Source organism: Vespa velutina, chromosome 12, assembly GCF_912470025.1.
Source record: "Vespa velutina chromosome 12, iVesVel2.1, whole genome shotgun sequence".
Classification (NCBI taxonomy): Eukaryota; Metazoa; Arthropoda; class Insecta; order Hymenoptera; family Vespidae; genus Vespa; species Vespa velutina.
In genome coordinates this window covers 4,736,526-4,756,309 of record NC_062199.1, presented here as the reverse complement: position 1 = coordinate 4,756,309, position 19,784 = coordinate 4,736,526, and the positions used below count along the sequence as shown (strand labels likewise).

At 23.3% G+C, this 19,784-nt stretch overlaps 2 protein-coding genes across 4 annotated transcripts; one reads left to right on the top strand and one right to left on the bottom strand.

The window, feature by feature from the left end:
* Positions 1-1,652: 1,652 nt before the first annotated feature.
* On the bottom strand, positions 1,653-15,864 carry LOC124953361 (serine/threonine-protein kinase ICK). 3 transcript variants are annotated; one of them, XM_047504615.1, is made up of 10 exons: positions 15,752-15,864; positions 7,021-7,319; positions 6,272-6,393; positions 5,256-5,468; positions 4,741-5,088; positions 4,502-4,672; positions 4,270-4,392; positions 3,917-4,195; positions 2,352-2,569; positions 1,653-2,164 (listed from the first exon to the last, which is right to left on the bottom strand). In XM_047504615.1, the coding sequence occupies exons 2-10, from the start codon at positions 7,186-7,188 to the stop codon at positions 2,049-2,051; spliced, it is 1,758 nt and encodes a 585-aa protein (XP_047360571.1). In that variant the 5' UTR covers positions 7,189-7,319; positions 15,752-15,864; the 3' UTR covers positions 1,653-2,048. The 3 variants fall into 3 exon arrangements, with proteins under 3 accessions (XP_047360571.1, XP_047360572.1, XP_047360573.1); XM_047504616.1 differs by having other exon boundaries at positions 2,367-2,569; XM_047504617.1 differs by lacking the exon at positions 1,653-2,164 and having other exon boundaries at positions 2,431-3,341; positions 3,953-4,195.
* An 829-nt stretch (positions 15,865-16,693) lies between these two features.
* LOC124953246 (2-oxoglutarate and iron-dependent oxygenase domain-containing protein 3-like) lies at positions 16,694-18,601 on the top strand. Its single transcript, XM_047504339.1, has 5 exons — positions 16,694-16,901; positions 17,104-17,541; positions 17,624-17,777; positions 17,844-17,970; positions 18,035-18,601. The coding sequence occupies exons 1-5, from the start codon at positions 16,786-16,788 to the stop codon at positions 18,181-18,183; spliced, it is 984 nt and encodes a 327-aa protein (XP_047360295.1). The 5' UTR covers positions 16,694-16,785; the 3' UTR covers positions 18,184-18,601.
* The last annotated feature ends 1,183 nt before the right edge of the window (positions 18,602-19,784 follow it).

Below are 19,784 nucleotides of genomic sequence, written 5' to 3'. Positions count from 1 at the left end.
CAAAAATTTTCAAAAATACATATCTAGATATAGTCGAGAAATAGCCGTAGATTTTGTTTATATAGAAATTAGAAAGACTTCCAAATGTGTGCAAAGGAAACATTATGCGCACTTCATAATTGTATTTGAAAAGAGTAAAGAAGGAAAAAAAAATATATATACACACACATATATATACATATATATTTTTGTTAGACGTATCTATGTATATCATTTTGCTACATCCCGTACGCGGAGAGAAGAAATTGAAAAAAAAAGAAAAAAAGAAAAAAAAGAAAACAAAAGGAAACCAATTCACCGACAGAGAGATGATAATTGCTGCGATAATTTAAAAAAGAAAAAATAAGAGAAAAAGAAAAGAAAATTTAAAAAAGTAGAAATTAAAAAAGAAAATTTATTAAAATATTTCTTTTTAAGCAACAGTTTCCTATTCATTTTTCAAAGAATATAAATTCTTTCTCCGATTCTAGAATTAATCATAATAATTAATCACATTTGTCATTAATCATATTGTATTACGCATATACACATTCATACGTACTAATGATAAATATTATATTTAATTTAATCAAACATATCGCTCATTCTATTGTATATAATATACGCATGACATAAGGAAGCAAAAAAAGAAAAAAGAAAAAAAAACGAAAAAAAAAAGATTTAATTCACATGATGTTACTAGTGTAAATTTTAATCTCATCGATCGTTTAATCAAGTTATATTTAATGAAGGAAAAAGAGAATAAAAGAAAAAAAGGAAAAAAGAAGAAAGAAATCATTTTCTTTCTTTTTTTTTCTTTTGCGAGACGAGTTGAAATCGTATTAATTAATTAATAAAAAAGAAATAATTCATTCCTACGATGAAGAATGAAATAAATGAAGGAACGAAGGAATATGAACTCTGTGTAGAGACTATATAAATGCTTTATATAGCTCTTAAAATAAAATAACACTCTATCTTGATACGAATTGTATTAATAAATATAAGTACGAATATATGAAAAGGATAAAATAAATAAAAAGACTATAGTAATTAGAGAGAAAAATTTATGCGAATGATAAATAATAATAAAATAATAACAAATCATTATGTTTACTTTTGATTATACTTAGTAAATAATACAAAAAATCCTCTTTTTATTTTTATTTTTTATTGCTGTATATTATATTATTATTATTATTATTATTATTATTATTATTATTATTATTATTATTTTCTTTTTCTTTTTTATTACATCCTACTTCCATATATTTATTGTATCGTAACGCGATACTGAGTATACTACTCTGTTATTTGATTGAATAAATAAATTTAAAAAAGAAAGAAAAAGATCGAAATGAATCTTATATCAATTATTCATATTGCATTATGTATTAATAAAAATTTGCAAGAGAGAAAATTATTTCAAATTGTTTCCAGAGATATTACTCAATGTTGCGATAATGTTACTATGTACAAATAATAAATGTACGTATGTATATATATATATATATATATATATATATATATATGTATATATACACTTAAATTATCATGTAATATTAATTAATCGAAGATTATATTCGTATTTTCTATTATACCATTGGCTCTGGAATTCGTTGTATATTATGATATTTAATATGATAATGTGACTGCTTTTCTTTTAACTTTCATTTATATTCATGAACAATAAACGATCACGCACACGTTCCATTCATTGCTTTCTAAATATTATCAGAATGTTATTCAATGAAAAATTCGGAGTAATGAATGTATCAAATTAATTTTTCATTTCGTTCTTTTTTTTTTTTTTTTCTTTTTTTTCTTTTCTCTAATCTTGTCGGTACTCATGATTGATTGAGAAAAAAAGAAAATAAGAGAAAAAAAAAAAGAGAAACAAAGCAGCATCATCTGGTAGATCTAATACTACAAAATAGAAATCTATTTTTCTAAAACGAACGATTATGCAAAATGCAAAATTGTTGGAACGATTGGAATCATTCTATCACAGATTAAGGTAAGTGTCGATAAAAACTAAATCTTTCATTTTAGGAGGAATTTTAACGTGGTCATTTGAGATATTTAGCAGCCCAATCAGTTCGACCATGGAGTCCACTGCCACTTCCACGAACATTCAAGACAGTTCCAAAGAGATTCGTTTGTAAAGCTGATTTATTTGGTTGTTCTAAGGGATAAGAAGAAAATTATTAAAGATTATAATGCCATTAATGAGAAATCATTCATTAGAAAATTATATTGTTAATCTTTTTCTTTTCTTTTTTCTTTTTTTCGAATCGGATTCTTAATATTATGTGTACGTCAGTGTATGTATGTATGTATGTATTTATGTATGTATGTATATATGTACTCACTGATATTATGCGTACCATAAACACTAGGATAAGGTATTCTTGAATTTTGCTCGGCTATAAAACGATTTCGTGAGAGATAATGTTGCCTTGTTTGATTTTCAACGTTCTCTCTGGGTCCCCAAAAGTTGTCATTGTATTCTTCATATTTTGCTGAACTAAATGGACCGATCATGCCGTTCATCGTCAATCTTGATTGATTCGAGTCGGTGTCTCCGTTTCTTGAATGAAATAAATACAAAAAAGAAAAAAAGAAAAAAAAGAAAAAGAAAAAGAAAAAGAAAAATAATAAACAAAATAAACAAAAGTTAAAATAAATATATATAGATATAAACAACAGTAAATCGTCGGACAATTGAACAAAAGGATTATGGTTAAGGAATAGTTTTATTCAAGGAATTTTATGTTTACATGGGAGGACGGTGTACAGTTCAGGAATAATGGAAATTGTAAGTAATATGAATTTAATTAATAAGATGTTAGTTTACAAAAAAATAAAAAAAAAAATAACGAAATTTTTTTCAATGACATTCAATTCGGTCTCTTTTTTATATTTATTATTACATATATGTGCTGATAATTATTTTTTTATTGATTAATGTCTCTTATTTGATCTTTAGATATTCAAAATTATATACATACATACATATATATATACATATATATATATATATATATATATATATATATATATACACATATATATATACATATATATATAAACACATATATATGAGAAAAGATAATTAACTAATTTTTTTCTATCTATTAAGTTTGAATAATTTTCATAATTATTAATGCACATATGTAATTATTGGCATTAATAGTTCACCAATTCTCTCTTTTTCTTTCTCTTTTTTTCTTTCAATCTCTCCTAATTTCTTTTCTTCAATTTATAATAATTAAAAAGAAATAAACCGAAACAACACGTCCCAGTAAGAAATAAAACCAAATAAATTCCCAACCACGTAATATCGAGATAATTTACAAAATCTGAAAATAAGTTGTACAGTTTCAAAAAAAATACATTAAAATATTTCCAAAGTTTGTCATTGCAAAGTTCTCTAATAAAATAAAACGACATGAGAATTTTATATAAATATTTCAATGAAAATAATCCTTCATTTTGAGCGAGAGACAAAAAAATGTTTAAAAAATATTCCAACCTGAATATTGGATAAAAAATGAAGAAAATTATTTTACAAATTACATCGTTTAACTTGATGGAAGCTTTAATGGAATATTGTCTAAGTTCTGTCAAACTATTGAAAGATTTTGATAACGATTTATCTTCGAACAAATTGGACAGCGTATTTTTTAAATGAATAATCAACGATCGAAAGCTCAATTTTGTATTCGACGATTTTGTATAATTATAAGTATCAAATTTATGTAACCATTGTACAGAGAGAAGAGTTTTATCAGTCTTAAAAAATATCATGATAATTTGATAAAAATATTGAAAAAGTTCGATCGGATTACCATTACAGAATAGAATACTACCAACTATTATTATTGACAAATGTAGAATCAAAATGACCACGATAATATTTCGTAACTTTCGATACCTGGACGACAAATTTGTGGTCTGGCCAGCGACGTACCGAGCCACGCTGAGATAATGTTGTTTAGCTGAAACCTTCCTAGCGTTCTTCGTAGCCGATTGAGATTGTTGATTCCAATTCTTTAATTGCATCGTCTCGTTCCAAACCGGCAATGACCAATTTGCATTAGTCTGCTTGAAATTCTCACCATCGGTATAATTGGCATTCCAATTGGCACGATTTTCTTTGTAAACACGATCAGGCAGTAGCTTTGTTTCGATGCTCTCTGGGATTATCTTGCTTCTGACGATCGGACAATTACTAGTATTAGAAACGACGTCTTGATTAGGACTGATTATGTTATTCGTGCAACACACCCTAAGATATCAGCGAAATCATCTTCGTCCCATTTGGACGAGTTGTTTTCACGTTTACGATTATTATGATTCAATAATGGTAATACCGGTTGTTGCTGTGGTTGTACAATCTTCTCTTGTACTCTGAAAAAAGAAAAAAAGAAGGAAAAAAAAATATTTTTCAAACGTAATATATTGTGTTTTTTCTTTTTTCTTTTTTTTTTTTTTAATCGTAATATCCAACATATTTTACCTAGATTGTATTACGTTATTCATGATATTCTCTTCATGCTGATGATAATTTGATTGTTTTGGAATCGGCGGTGGAAGATTGACTTTGTTCATTATCAATTCTCTCTGCGATGATACTCCAATTTTTTTACTGCTAACTACACGTTGAATTCCAATTTGATAATACGGATACCTAAAAAGATTCATTTGAGATATAAAAATTGAATTATTAAATGGCACAATGATTTATATTGTTTATACCTCAATGATTGTTGTGCCGTTGGCCTTTTCAAAGGATTCCATTGTAACATATCTTCCATCAGTATCACAGCTTCTTGACTAGCATTGGGTATCAATACAGCTAATGACGTTTTCGTGAAATTTGGAAATTTGAAATTCATTGCTGATGCTAATTGATAACCTTCAGGCCAGTCGTCCTTCTCCGGTGTTCCAATGACCGAACATATTTTAAATATCTCGTCTATCTCACTTTTGCCAGGAAATAAAGGTCTAAATGTGTAAAGTTCAGCCATGATACATCCAACAGCCCAAATGTCAATTGGACTATTATAATTCGTCGAATGCAACAACACTTCTGGTGCTCTGTACCTATCAATGTAGAAAAGTAATAATATAGAAAAAAAAAAAAAATTATTTTCATACATTTAAAAATCCTAATTTTGTATTACTGTGAAAAAAGAAAAATTTGAGAAAAAAAAATCGATTCATTCTATATCTACAATTTCAACGATCATTATCTGAAATTCATTAATTACCATCTGGTCGACACATAGTCGGTATAGGGTGGCCTTGACCGTATTTCCCGGGCTAATCCAAAGTCAGCTATCTTTACCAGTTCCGGCCCCATGCATAATAAATTTTCTGGCTTCATGTCACGATGGAAAAAACCGTGTTTATGCATAAAGGCGAGTCCTTGTAAAACTTGATATACCATGTTTCTGATCACCGGTTCTGGAAAAAGTTTGTCCCTAAAAAAGAAAAAAGAGAGAGAAAAAAAAGAAAAAAGATTTATGTCAAAAAGTACATCTATATTATTATGTGATATAAAAATTATATCATAATTAATTCGATTATTAATTTTATATATATATATATATTTATTTATTTATTTAATTTTTGTAGTTATAAAAATGTTAACTATGACGCCTAGAGATAGGCTACATTCTATTTTTCAAAATATATCGGTAATTATTCACTTCTAATAGACAGATAAATGTGTTATTCTTTATAGATTACTAGGTAATTTACTGTCAGAAATATACAATTTTTAATAGATATTTCTAAAAAAAATACGAAGGGTTGTCTATCTGCAGGAGCATATAACTCTCAGTTATAACTCTTAGATATATCTATAGAAAAAATAAATAAATAAATAAATGCAACAAATTTCTTTTTTTTTCAATTAATTTAATTTAATAACTAATAAATATATTGTTATAAGAAAAAAAAATTGTAGTTAAAAGAATATTAATTATGGCGCCTAGAGATAGGCTACAATTCATTTAATAAAATATATCGGTAATTCTTCACTCTCAATAGATAGTCAAATAGATTATTATATATTAAAAGCATTTGCATATTTACCGAATAAAATACAAAGGGTTGCCTATCTACAGGCGCAACTATTTTTTATAATTTACATAAATATCTAATAAAAAAATAAATAAATAAATGTAACAAATATAAATTAAAAATGTATAAATATATAAATATATATATATATATATATATATTTATATATACATATATTTTTAAGAAAAAAAATGTATACCTATCCTTCATTAATTGATACAAGTTCTCCTTCATATATTCGAAGACAAAGTATAATACGTCATTTTCTCGAATAACTTCCTTCAACTTCACAACGTTCGCGTGGCTAAGTTTCTTCAAGGACTGTAAATAATTTCATTATCGTCAATTGCGTTCGCACACGGAATCATGTATAAAACTTTGATCAGAGTAGAAGAAGCGATAACAGGTATAACACCTGTCTAAGAAAAGGCCCTGAGTTATACCTCCATACATACATGATTCTAACAAAAGTCATTATTATTTCAATTTATTCGTCTTCTTTCCACATTAAAAACGAAAAAAAAAAAAAAACAGAAATTGACGAAAATATTCGTTGTATTTTGCTTATAACAATTAAATGTTTTTCTATACAACAACGACAGCAACAAAAATGACTGACAAATATAAATTAATTCAAATGCGTGTTTCAATATAGCAAAAATTATATTCAATTTATATACAAAATAATTATAACATAAAAAGGTATGATCTTTAGTAATTCTTATTTTTAACTTATATTATTTATATTAATAATAATTTGCATTTATGTTTTTCTTTATATGATCTTCGAAAAAAAATAATATCTTGGATGAACAAAATTCGTACATTGTCAAAATAGGGAAAAAAATATAAAAGAAAAAGTAAAAGAAATCTATATAAATCTCTTAAACCGGAAATGATTGAAATGGTCGATAATAGAGATATATGTTATTGTTGTTAATATCTAACCTTGACCTCCCTAAGATTCATGGCTTCTTCCCAAGAATAGTATTTCCTTTTCATTCTTTTTATGGCGACCTTTTCTCCAGTGTCAATACGTTCGCCGAGCACAACGGAACCAAAGGTACCGTCACCAAGTTGGTTCAAGGTTATATACCGATTCATCTTCTTCCACATTCGTCCAATTCTTGTTTCGACTAGCAAAGATAACCTTTGAAATTAATATCTTGAGATCTATCACGCTAACCGCACGGCCGTACACGTGTCCGGCATTGAACACGAGTGGTCTCGCATGTTCTTTCACATCACTGTAAATTAAATAAATAAATAAATTAATAGATTATAGAAAATCACAATATTTTCTTTAACATTATCAATATTATTGTCAATTTTATCGTTATTTAAATTATTGAAAAAATCTTTCATCACGCTATAATTTTAATATTATTAGAACATCTCTGTATTTTCATTTTCATTATTATTATTATTATTATTATTATTATTGTTATTATTATTATTATTATTATTATTATTATTATTATTATTATCATTATTATTATTATTATTATTGTTGTTATTATTGTTAGTATTAATTTAATTTCTTTATTGTATTGAATTTAATATTATTAGAAAATCTCTATATTTTCATTAATATTATTATTATTATTATTATTATCTAGAATTATATTATAATTGGATGTACTATATATATGTATATACGTATAATCTTGATGTATATTATGAAATTACTTCTTAAGTTAATATGATAGATGAATTCGATAACGTTACAGATGTATTATTTATTTTAAGATAATTGAATTCTTTTCTAGATTATTAGAATGATATAAAATATGAAAGGAGGAAAGGAGGAAAGGAAAAAACTTCGGTTTTTCTTTTTCTTTTTTTTACGGAGAAGAAAAATCAATTTCTTTTTTTTTTTTCATTTGTTACTTTCATTGGTTCACTTTACTTTACGTTTTATATCGTATAATGTTTAATTTTTTGTTTAATTTTTAATTCTGTTTTTATTGTTTATACGAGTACTAATATATAAGTGAAATAAAAAAAGTTACACTTATTGTCAGTCGGCAGAACTTATGCCAACTTCAATGATAAAATATTAAACACTTGCGCGCATGCTCAGCAGTTTTTACACGATTAATTATTTAATCGGTCTAAAGGTAAAATCAAGTTTATTACAAATGAAATAACTTTTTCGGCAGATCGAGATCTTATATATACATATCGCAGCATTGTAGAGAAGAAAAAAAGAAAAAAAAGAAAAACAAAAGTATATTCCTAATCAGATGACAGATAAAAAACTTTGCGTGTTATTCACATTAATTTTCCATTAAAAATGAGAATGAAATTAAATGAATGATAAAAAGATAAAAAAAAAAAAAAAAAAAAAAAAAAAAAAAAAAAATAAAATTTTAATTAAAAAAATTATCGAATATAAACAAATCAAATTATTTAAAAAACAAAAAAGAAGAAACTGATACATAGATTAGTAAATATCGGGTGATTCAATAACTATTAATATGATCGCGAATATGTAATCGATCTTGAATTATTTATCTTTTTTCTAACATTTTTATCTAAAACATATTTATCTAATTTCGATCAAAGCAAAAAATATGACTTTTTTTAATTGTGTTTACCATCATATATTTTTTTTCAAAATACTTTGAAAAGTAATCATTGTATGATATTGTACATACTCGAATAGTTTTTTCGTTAGAAATGATACCAAGAATCAATTGATGCAGAAAGAAAAAAAAATATATAATTTGAAAAATACAGATGACTTTGAAATCTCATCAAAAAAGAAAAACATTCAAAGATCATTTCAATTATTATCTTGACATTAGTAATAATCAAATTTTATGAATGAATTGAATTATATTATTATATATTATTTTTATATTAATTCGATTAAAATAAAAGAATAAATTATTGCAATAATAATGTTTTTGCAATACAAAATAAATTAAATAAATATAATAAATATTTTGTCATTCTCATATATATATATATATATATATATATATATATATATATATATATATATATATATAAATAAATAAATAAATATATATGTATAATACTATTAACAAATAAGCAATAAATATATAAATAAATAAAAATAAATAAATAAATTTGCACGTAGACAATATAATAGAATACAATTATAGTTACTGTACTTAGAGAAAATATGTATGTACATAAATATAAATAAATAATATAAATAAGTTTATAAATTAAATCAATATTTTTTTTTCTTTAATCTTTCATTAAATGATTCCATTTAAATGAATGAATGAATTATGATTGGAAATGATTTGTCCTCGCATTATTTCAGATAATCAACATCCCGTTACACTTGTCTTTACCATAATGGCATCATTTTACATACATGTTATAAAGGCTCGATCATGCCTACTTGAAGGTTAAATCGATATAATGTCATATAACTCGTATGATATCTTTGCGAATGACACGTCAAACCTTTCCTCGCTATTTTCATTCGAACTAGACCTTTATGAATTACTTAATCTTTCAAATATAGAAAAAATAATTTTAAAAAAGTTAAAAAAAAGAAATAAAAAATAGGAAAAAAATTCTTTACCAATAAAAAAAAAAAAAAAAAAAAAAAATTTGCTATAAAATATATAATTTTTCAACGTAACTAACAAAGAGTACATTCATAAAAAAAAAAAAAAAAAAAAAAAAAAAAAAAAAAAAAAAAAAATTGATTTGTAGCAATCGATTTTATTCATTAATAATTTATTTAAAAAATTGTTAAATTATTATCTGTTACAAAATTGTTCGTTACAAAAAATTATTATAAAAAAAATTGTATATGAATTTTTATTAATAATATTGCCATATAATAATTAAATATATATGTCATATGTATATATATATTATTAAAAAAAAATTGTAACAAAAAACAAATCTTCCTGATTAATAAATAAAGTAAATAATTTTTACAAAATAAAATATATTATTTAAAAATTCTTTCTAATATGTAAAAATGAAAATTAATTAATCGTATTAATATAATAATTTATAACTTTATAAAATATAAATATCAATTTTAGATAATTTATTTGATTATATTCGACCTCTTTCTCTTTCTCTCTCTCTCTCTCTCTCTCCCCTTCTCTCGTTTAATTGGATTTTTCTATTTAATTGAAAATATAACATTTGATGCTTACCATTAATCAATCTAATATTTTTTTCAAGAAGTTAATAAAAACCGGATAAGAAATCAGATATTTATTGAATTGGTATGAGGAATGAATCAAATTTTTCTCGTCTCGGTGATACACGGAGTAACGTCTTATATCGATTTTAGCAAGCGAATAAGGTCGATTCGAGTTGTCACGAAAGAAGAAGTTGTATTGTTTTCATAAAAGGTTATAACCTGTTCGATAAAGATCAAGAAAATAAGTTAAGGCACGCTTATATACTATATAAATATACATATTGTATATTTACAGAGTATATAATTATATTTATATTAGTATATAATATATATTTTATATGTATATATATATATATATATATATATATATACATATACTGTACATTTTTTCGTGACGAAAAAAAAAGTTCCTTGAATATCTTCGTTATCGATTAAACTATTTTCTTGTGAATATACACACACACACACACATTCTCTCTCTCTCTCTCTCTCTCTCTCTCTCTCTCTCTCTCTCTCTCTCTCTCTCTCTCTGTCTGCCTCTGTCAAAAAATAAAAATATAGAAAAAAAAACAACGATATAATTTTTCAGAATCATTAATCTTTGTATTTTTTTTTTTTAAATCAATCTTTTTGGATATATATTTTTGTTCATAATAAAAAATAATTTTTCAATGCAAAAGAAAAGAGAAAAAATTATAATCGTTTATTCCGTTTTTATTTATTTATTTATTTTTTTTTTTTATATTGGATATATATATGTATATATTTCACTACATTTTTGTATTACCTACACAGATATACATTTCTTTTCCTTTCTTGCTTTTTTTTTTTTATGAGAAATAAATATAAAATTTAATTTCGCTTCTGTTTCCTTTTTATTTTCTTCTTTTATAATAAACAAAGAATTTTTATTATAAGATAAAAATAAAATTTATTTATTTGTTTATTACTTCTATTATTTTCTTATTACTTTGTAATAGAACATAAATTGTCTCGCTTGGTTTTTTTTCCCTTTTTCTTTCTTTCATCTTTTTCTCTTTTTTTTTTTTTTTCAAGGAAGGTAAACACAAAAATTCGCAGTAGTCGAGCACAAATGTAAATATCACGTCTAAGTATATAACATCGAAAATAGCAAGCAATTTATCCCTTTACATAGGAAATAATGACTTAACGTGAAATCGATGAATAGACGAGGACTAATATATTAGATATTTGTAGAATTATATATATTCGCTCTGTGACATTTCCATTCACTTTGTTTTCAAGTTTCTATCTGAATACTAAATCTGTCAATTATTAGATCGAATTATTATCGTAAAGAATTATAAAAAAAAAAAAAGAAAATACAATATTATTGATCTCCCTTATCATGAATTCAATTATAAAAGCTTAGAATATCTATATTATCAGTTTTATTAGTTAATTTATTATTATAAAACTCGTACGATTGAAATAAAATGATAAAAAATTTTATTAAAATATACGAACATATACGTAGATCATATAAATTAAATAATTAATTTATATAAATAATGATTATTGAAATTTTATAATTCTAATAAAATTCATTTTTATTTCTTAAACTATTTATATTTTATACTATACCTTAAACTATATTTCTTATTCTATTATATCCAAATGGAACATCTAAATTGTAAAAAAAAAAATCCTGATCAATTTATGAAATTCTTCATCTCGTATTTATTCGATTCAAATAAAATTATTTTTATTTTCTAAACACATTCTAAACCAGTAATAAGAATATCTAAATCATACGAACTTTTTAAATAATTTTTAATATTAAATTTTAATATTTTTTCTATTTTCTAAATATATTCTAATCAATAATTAAAACACCTTGTCAAAGTATTCCTGTTAAATTCTATTTTTATAATTCGAATAAAATTATTTTTAATTTTTAAACACGTGCTAATCCAAAAAATTAGGATCAACAAATTTCTAATTTTGTCCTATACATCCTCATTATAATTATTTTCATAAAATACAATCAAATAAAAGAAAATAAAATAAAAATATATACATATGTATAATAAATATAATAAATATAAAAAAAAAAATAATTTCATTGAAATAAAGTTGAAAAAAATATATACCTACATATACACATATATATATATATATGTATATATATATATATATAAATCTTAATACATATCTTAGAAAACTATTCTAAGATATGTATTAAGATTTATATCTATGTTCTATTCGTTCAATAAACCAAACCATTTAATCATCTAAACTATATGGTTCATTCTTGACACACGTAAAACTCATACGTCACAAATTATTAAATTTTCAATATCTACTCTTTTTTTTTATCTGTAAAGTTTTTAGAATAATAAATGAAAAGGATACTACTGATGACAATAAAAAAAAAAAAAAGAAAATTCCAACATCAAAGGTCTCAAAGCTAAATCATTATTGCTTGCATGTGAGAATTCGATCGATCAATATCCTACTCCTTACGCTTACCACGTGTCATTTATATCTACGCACGTAAAATATATACGGGGTGTCCAATTTAACTCTTTTCTTTTTTTCTTTTTCTCCTTTCCGTTTTATTTTGAAAATACAAAATAATGTTATCAAACAATATTACACTGTAATGAGAGATATAATTATATAAAAGTAACTTTTAGTCGACATTATTTTTTCTTTGAAGTTTCATTTTGTTATTGTATAAAAAAAAAAAAAAAAAAAAAAAAAAGAAAAAGGAAACAAAAATAAAAGGAAGAAAAAAAAAATTAAAAATCACTACTTTTATTCCATTATATTTCTTACTTTAAGAATAACATTGTTCCAAGACAATATATAATATTTTTTTTTTAATGTTTATATAATACTTATACACAAATAAGAAAGATATTCAAATGAAATTGAAGTATTTAATAAATATAGTAAATAACATGAATATGCTTATTATTCAAATGTACGGCAAGTGTATAATGATTTTGTACTTTGATAAATGAGAACTAATGTAAGTTACACCCCAATAATTAGGTCGCTCCTATGCAAACGTTAGATTTTGTGGTAAACGAAGGTACAGAATCTAATCTGGGTTACTTCTCATATATGTACGTATGTATGTGTGCCGTTTCCTGAGATTACCATTTTCTTAGCTAAACTCAAGACACGCGAGGAAACTATGGATTTCCTAAGCACTTTCTCTCTCTCTCTCTCTCTCTCTCTCTCTCTCTCTCTCTCTCTCTCTCTCTCTCCCCTTCCCTGCCCTCCTCTTTCTCCTCAACTTGCTTTATAGAAGACAGAATTATTTTCTTAAAATGCATATATATGTATACATATATATACATAATTTATGTATAAATTCGTTTGATAATTGTCAGATAGATTATTTATGTGATTACTTACAAATATGGAAAACAAAATATTGATTAAAAAAAAAAAAATGTTTTGAAATTGTTCAACATATTTACTTGATTTCATTTCAATAATGATCACCTTTAATTGAATATTCCAAATCATCTTATTTTATTTAATCATAAAAAAAAAGAAAGAAAAAAATCATTTATTTAATGATTTTAACAGAAATGTCAACTTGTAACTCATTTTAAATGACTAAATCTGTATATTATGTGATTTCGTCTTACATAAGTCCAGATAAATTGTACATGAGATTATGTATATAATTTATGGAAAAAAAAAATATTGATAAAAGAACAAAAGTTTACTTTCGAAATTATTCAAAATATTTAATTGGTTATTTCAATAATAATGACCTTGGATTGAATATTCTTCATCTTGCTTTATATAATTAAAAAAAAAAAGAAAATGAAAAAAAAATGTATATAAGCCCAAATAAATTATAGTATGAGATTATGTATATAATATATGGAAAAAAAGTATTGATAAAAAAAAAATATCGGAATTATTCAAGATATTTAATTGATCATTTCAATGATAATAATCGCGAAGAGTATATTCTCCATCCTATATAATTTGATTAACAATAAAAAAAATTTTGTTTGTTTCACAATTTCAAAAATGTAAATCTAAAATATTTCAGATACAACTCATTCTGTATATACTGTGAATTCGTTATATATATATATATATATATATATATATATATATATATATATATATATTTGATATGAATTATGTATAAATATGAAAGATAATATTAATAAAAAATACCAAAATTATTCAACATGATTGCTTGTTTATTTCAGTAATAATGACCTTGAATAAACTATTCGCTATCTTGTTTTATTTAATACAAAAGAAATTTACATTATTGCATAGTTTTTTTTGTAGTAATTACGTCTTTTACGATGTTTAATAATTCATTCTGTATACAAATATGTACTTACGTATATTTATTTAAATATATATATATATATATATATATATATATATATGATTATTTAATTTGTTTTATTTTACTCACTTTATATATATTTCGAAGAGAATAGTTGATAACATTATGTATGAGATAAGCTCTGTATGTGTATGTATACGCGCACGTCCGCGCATATACGTAATTTATATAACTTGCAAATTTATAAAACTTGTAAAAATATTTTTTTATAGCGATTAATAATTCGCTAATATATAGTAGATTCAAAAAAATAAATGAGAACCTCTGTTCTAAAGAAAAACATTTTACAATAAAAATTGATTTATCTTTATATAGTAGGTCTCCTATATATAAAGCGGGAAATACGATTATGTACATGCGGGTCCCAAAGCTCAAAAAAGAAAATGTACAAATGAAAAACATATTTTTTTTTATCTAATCTAATAACAATAAATCTGTTTATTTCGTTTTTAAAAGAAACGAATGTTTCGCATGTGTATCTGTGGCTATACGTTAATAATCAATATTTAAAAATTCTTAGAATGAAAACACTAGTTTATGACACGTATAATGTATGGAGACATCCCATACACAAAATAAGCCAATAAAATATGAATTTTACTTAAATGATTCACTCTATATACTTACATATACACACAATACGTATATACATATACGTATAATATATTTACGATATACATATTTATACATACGTATTTCATAGTAATGGGTTTATAAATTGACACGAAGTTTTTACAAAATCATTCTTAGAAATGCAAGATAAATCTATACAATTGCATCGATTAGAATTGTTTCTTTCTATTTATTATCACTTTAAACAACTTTTATTACCGTGCTCTCATTAACTTTCTTTTTTTTTTCTTTTTTTATACAAAGGTTATGTCAACTTCATTCATGCTGCTTATAAAAAAGAAAAAAATATGATAAATGACAAGTTACGGTTATTTGGATTATTAATAATATAGTCATACAACAATGTCAATTAACTTTACAACGAAGTAAATGTTAATTATCATCATAAATGATTGATTGTAATGATCACCAAAAAAAATTGCGTTGTTCCTCGACACAATAAGGAAAAAAATCAGTATAGTTAACTCGATTTATTTATGTAAAAAGAAAAGAAATAAAAAACTTAATCAACTAATTAACAAAATTTGAGTACTCACCTAAAATGTCATATAATGTCGATGAGATATCGTTAGATATTTAATCATTACCTTCTTGTATGGCTGGTAATTGTAAACTGTCGTGTAATCGGCCATGCTTTTATCTGTTTCCATGACAACATGACCAATAACTTAAGGTTCTTTCGTTACGCATGTGCACTAATTATTTTCGAACATAACATAAAATTTGAAAAAATCTATATTAACATTAATTACAATTTTATTTCGATCAGTATAATATCAGAATATGATAGAAATTTAAATATTAAAATTTTTAATTATAATAGAATATCTAGATTATTGAGATATATTGATTAAGCAAAATCAATTATTTGAAAATCTGATATTTGTATTATATGTAAGTTTTATTAATTTATTTAATTTTTATAGAAAGTTTTCTTTTTCTTTTAATATAATAATAATAATAATAATAATAATAATAATAATAATAATAATAATAATAATAAGTGATAATATAATATAATGAAAGAGAATATATATTTTTTTACATAAAAGAAAATATAAAAATAATTGAAAACATTTATATGATGTTTAAATTTTATTTAAAGACTTTAACTTGACTATAGAAATAATATATAAATTTTTTATTTATTCCATAACCTTAAAATATAACTTGTATTTATATCCACAAATTGTACTTTCTATCGAAACAAAGGATAAATAATAATCTTTTTAAAATAATTAAATCAATTTTTATAATTGAATATATAAAAAGTTATGGATTTATAAAGAAAAAAAAAATTTGATATAAAAACATTTCTTTCAACAATTAATATAAAAAATAAATTAATAATATTATACTTATAATTCTATTACAGTAATTAAATAATTTCAATAAAAATATTGTCAATTTTTTGTGAAACGATAATTTTTATGATTCACTAGTTTATCAATGATTGATATTCATATACATATGGCGCTCTCTATACCACCTGTTAGTGCGCAAGTCATACAAGATTTTCTTTAGTCGATTACTGTAAACATAAACATTCAGAAAATATATTAATTAAAATATGTCACAAGAAACAAAAAAGTCAAAAAGAAAAGACGTGAAAAAGGAAAAGATAATGCAAGTTCAAAATAATGTGAAAGAAGTTGTAGATACTAATGCAAATAAAAATGACAAACCGTATGTATCATATGTTTGTAACTTGAATATATTTTTTATTAAGGGGAGACATTAATTTAATTATTACTATATAAATATAGTATAATATACATGAAAAATCAAATCTGTCAACTTTCCTTCTCCATAATAAATTATCTTTTATTTTAGTTTAAACATATTATTTATTATAATAATAATAATAATGTTCTGTTATTTTTTTTAGAAAATTTGGACCTTCCATATCCTTCCCATATCAAAGAATATGGTCACGTTGTATTTTAATAATTGGAGTTTTATTTATTGTATGGTACAACAGTAAACACGGTAAAGAGATACAATTAGCAAAACAAAAAGATATATTGGTAAGCCGAACGCAAAATGTAGAATGTTCAGAAGAGTATAAAAATGAATTAAATAAATTTTCTGGTTGTCTACCAGAAAAGTGTGGAAGGGTGGTGACAGATAAATTAGTTACTTCAACAGAAAGCGATGTTCTGTTAAGGCTAGCAATAAATGGTATGAGTCTCGGTGGTTCCAATGGTGGTGTGACTATCTTAGATCTTCATTCTGGTGCATTAAGTAAAGGATCTAAATTCGTTAACATCTATGAACTAAAAGGAAAAAATAAAATATTTAATGCCGCAGATTTTGCCATTTATAAGTATGAAAAGTTAATTACTTTGATAAAAATTATATTTAAAACTAATGTTTGATTTTATATAAATACTTATCTTTATCCATAGAGTAGTTAAAACAAAGGTTCAACATGCCATAGCACATAATTTTGGAGTAGATGTCGATAAGATTTATCTAACCAAACCAACTTTCTTTTCACAAATGACTAATGTACCAGCTAAAACTATACACGATGAATACTGGCATCCTCATGTTGATAAGGTATAAAAATGTTCTATCATATATTATGCTTTTACAAAAATATTTTTAGATTCTTTTTATTTATAGGAAACATATGAGTATTTTCATTACACTTCTTTATTATATTTAAATGATTTTGATAGAGATTTCGAAGGAGGCAGGTTTATGTTTATTAACAAAAATAATGTTAATAGCACTGTAGAACCACGAAAGGGTAAGTCATGTGATATTTTACATTAAAAGAATATTTAATATATAAAATTAAAATAATCTCGTAGGTAGAGTATTAATGTTCACATCTGGTAGTGAAAATTTGCATGCAGTTGAAAAAATAAGTTCTGGAACTCGATATGCATTGACTATATCTTTCACATGTAATATGAACGAAGCAATTTCTGATCCAAGTTACCGTAATATATTGAAATAGAGTATATTAAATCATTTTTATCTTTGAATTCTTTGTCTCTAATTCTATAAGAGAGATCTTAGGTACAATTTCTGTTTCATAATATTGGAAGAGTAATTCGTCTGTTATATTTTCTGAGATATTATTTGCAGTTGGGCCAGCATCATTTGTATCTACGTTATTATTTTTAGAATATATTTAATATTTTTATGTATCTATAATAATTTTATACAATTTAATATTACAACATTTTAAGAATTGAAACTGACTTCTTACATTTATACAAGGTATTATTTATTTTATGAATAATTGATAAAATAATGGTAAATAGAAATAAATTGTAATAATTATTATCATGATTGAAAAATTGTAATGTAAAATATTTCAGATGTTTCTAAAATGAACTAATAATAAACGGAATGTATTAAAATAAAGATAATAACAATAAAAAATTGGTATGTATATATAAACAATATTAAAGTTTCTTTTTAATTTTCAAATTAAATTTTGCGTGATATTAACATTTATTATAATTTATGAAAAATATTTTATCCAAAGAAAGACAATTTTTTTTACACCATGTAATATTATTGTTTACATTTATCGATACAAAAGTTTTAATAGAAATAGATTATTGTTGCCTACATTTACATACTTACCTAATAATTTTTATTTCGATTATATCTCCATTAATTATTATTTAAAGTATTTTCATAGTTCCTCAAAATTGATAAATAAAATAAAACATAGAATACGTTCGAAATAAGACTATATTACATAAATCTTATCAAAATACCACGTATAATAATACACAAGTCGATGCATTTAAGAATTTATTCGATTAATACACGTGAATATATAAACAACGACGGACATTATGCTCAACATCGTATAAGTCTGACTGAGGTTACCATAAATATCAACATATCCACAGATTAATTTTAACAAAATATTATACTTAATTATCAGACAAAACAGATCTAATTCCTACTTTGAAAAGGAATGATTAAGTATATTATGTACTATGCACCATCTTTGATTTTACACCTTCATATAATGGATGTAATTTTTTTACAAAAAAAAAAAAATATAATGAAAAGAAAAAGATCTTATTTCTTATAAAAAGAAAATATACAATAAAAATATTGACGTAAATGAAGAAACATAAAAAAAAAATATATTTTTTAGTACATATTTTACAAATACCATTTATTGTAACGCTCTTCAACAAGCATTTGTTTATTTTTATATTCTTGTCTTTTTTTGTATTATATATATATATATATATATATATATATATATATATATATATATATATATAAATATTTTTTTTTCTCTTAAAACCACATGTAAATACCTGGTTATACACTTTTTATAACAACTTAATTAAGACACCTGTGTTCTGTATATGTGCCTTTCATACTGATATTGAAAACAAATAGAGAGAAACGACGCAACAAATTATTATTATTATTATTATAATTATAATTATATAATAACAGAATAAATATAATGATAATATCTATAAAAACTTAATAATGGTTACCTTGTCCACCAATAACCACTGAAAAGATTTTATAGTACTTGAGACCTTTCTGAAAAATACACTAAGCACCTCTATC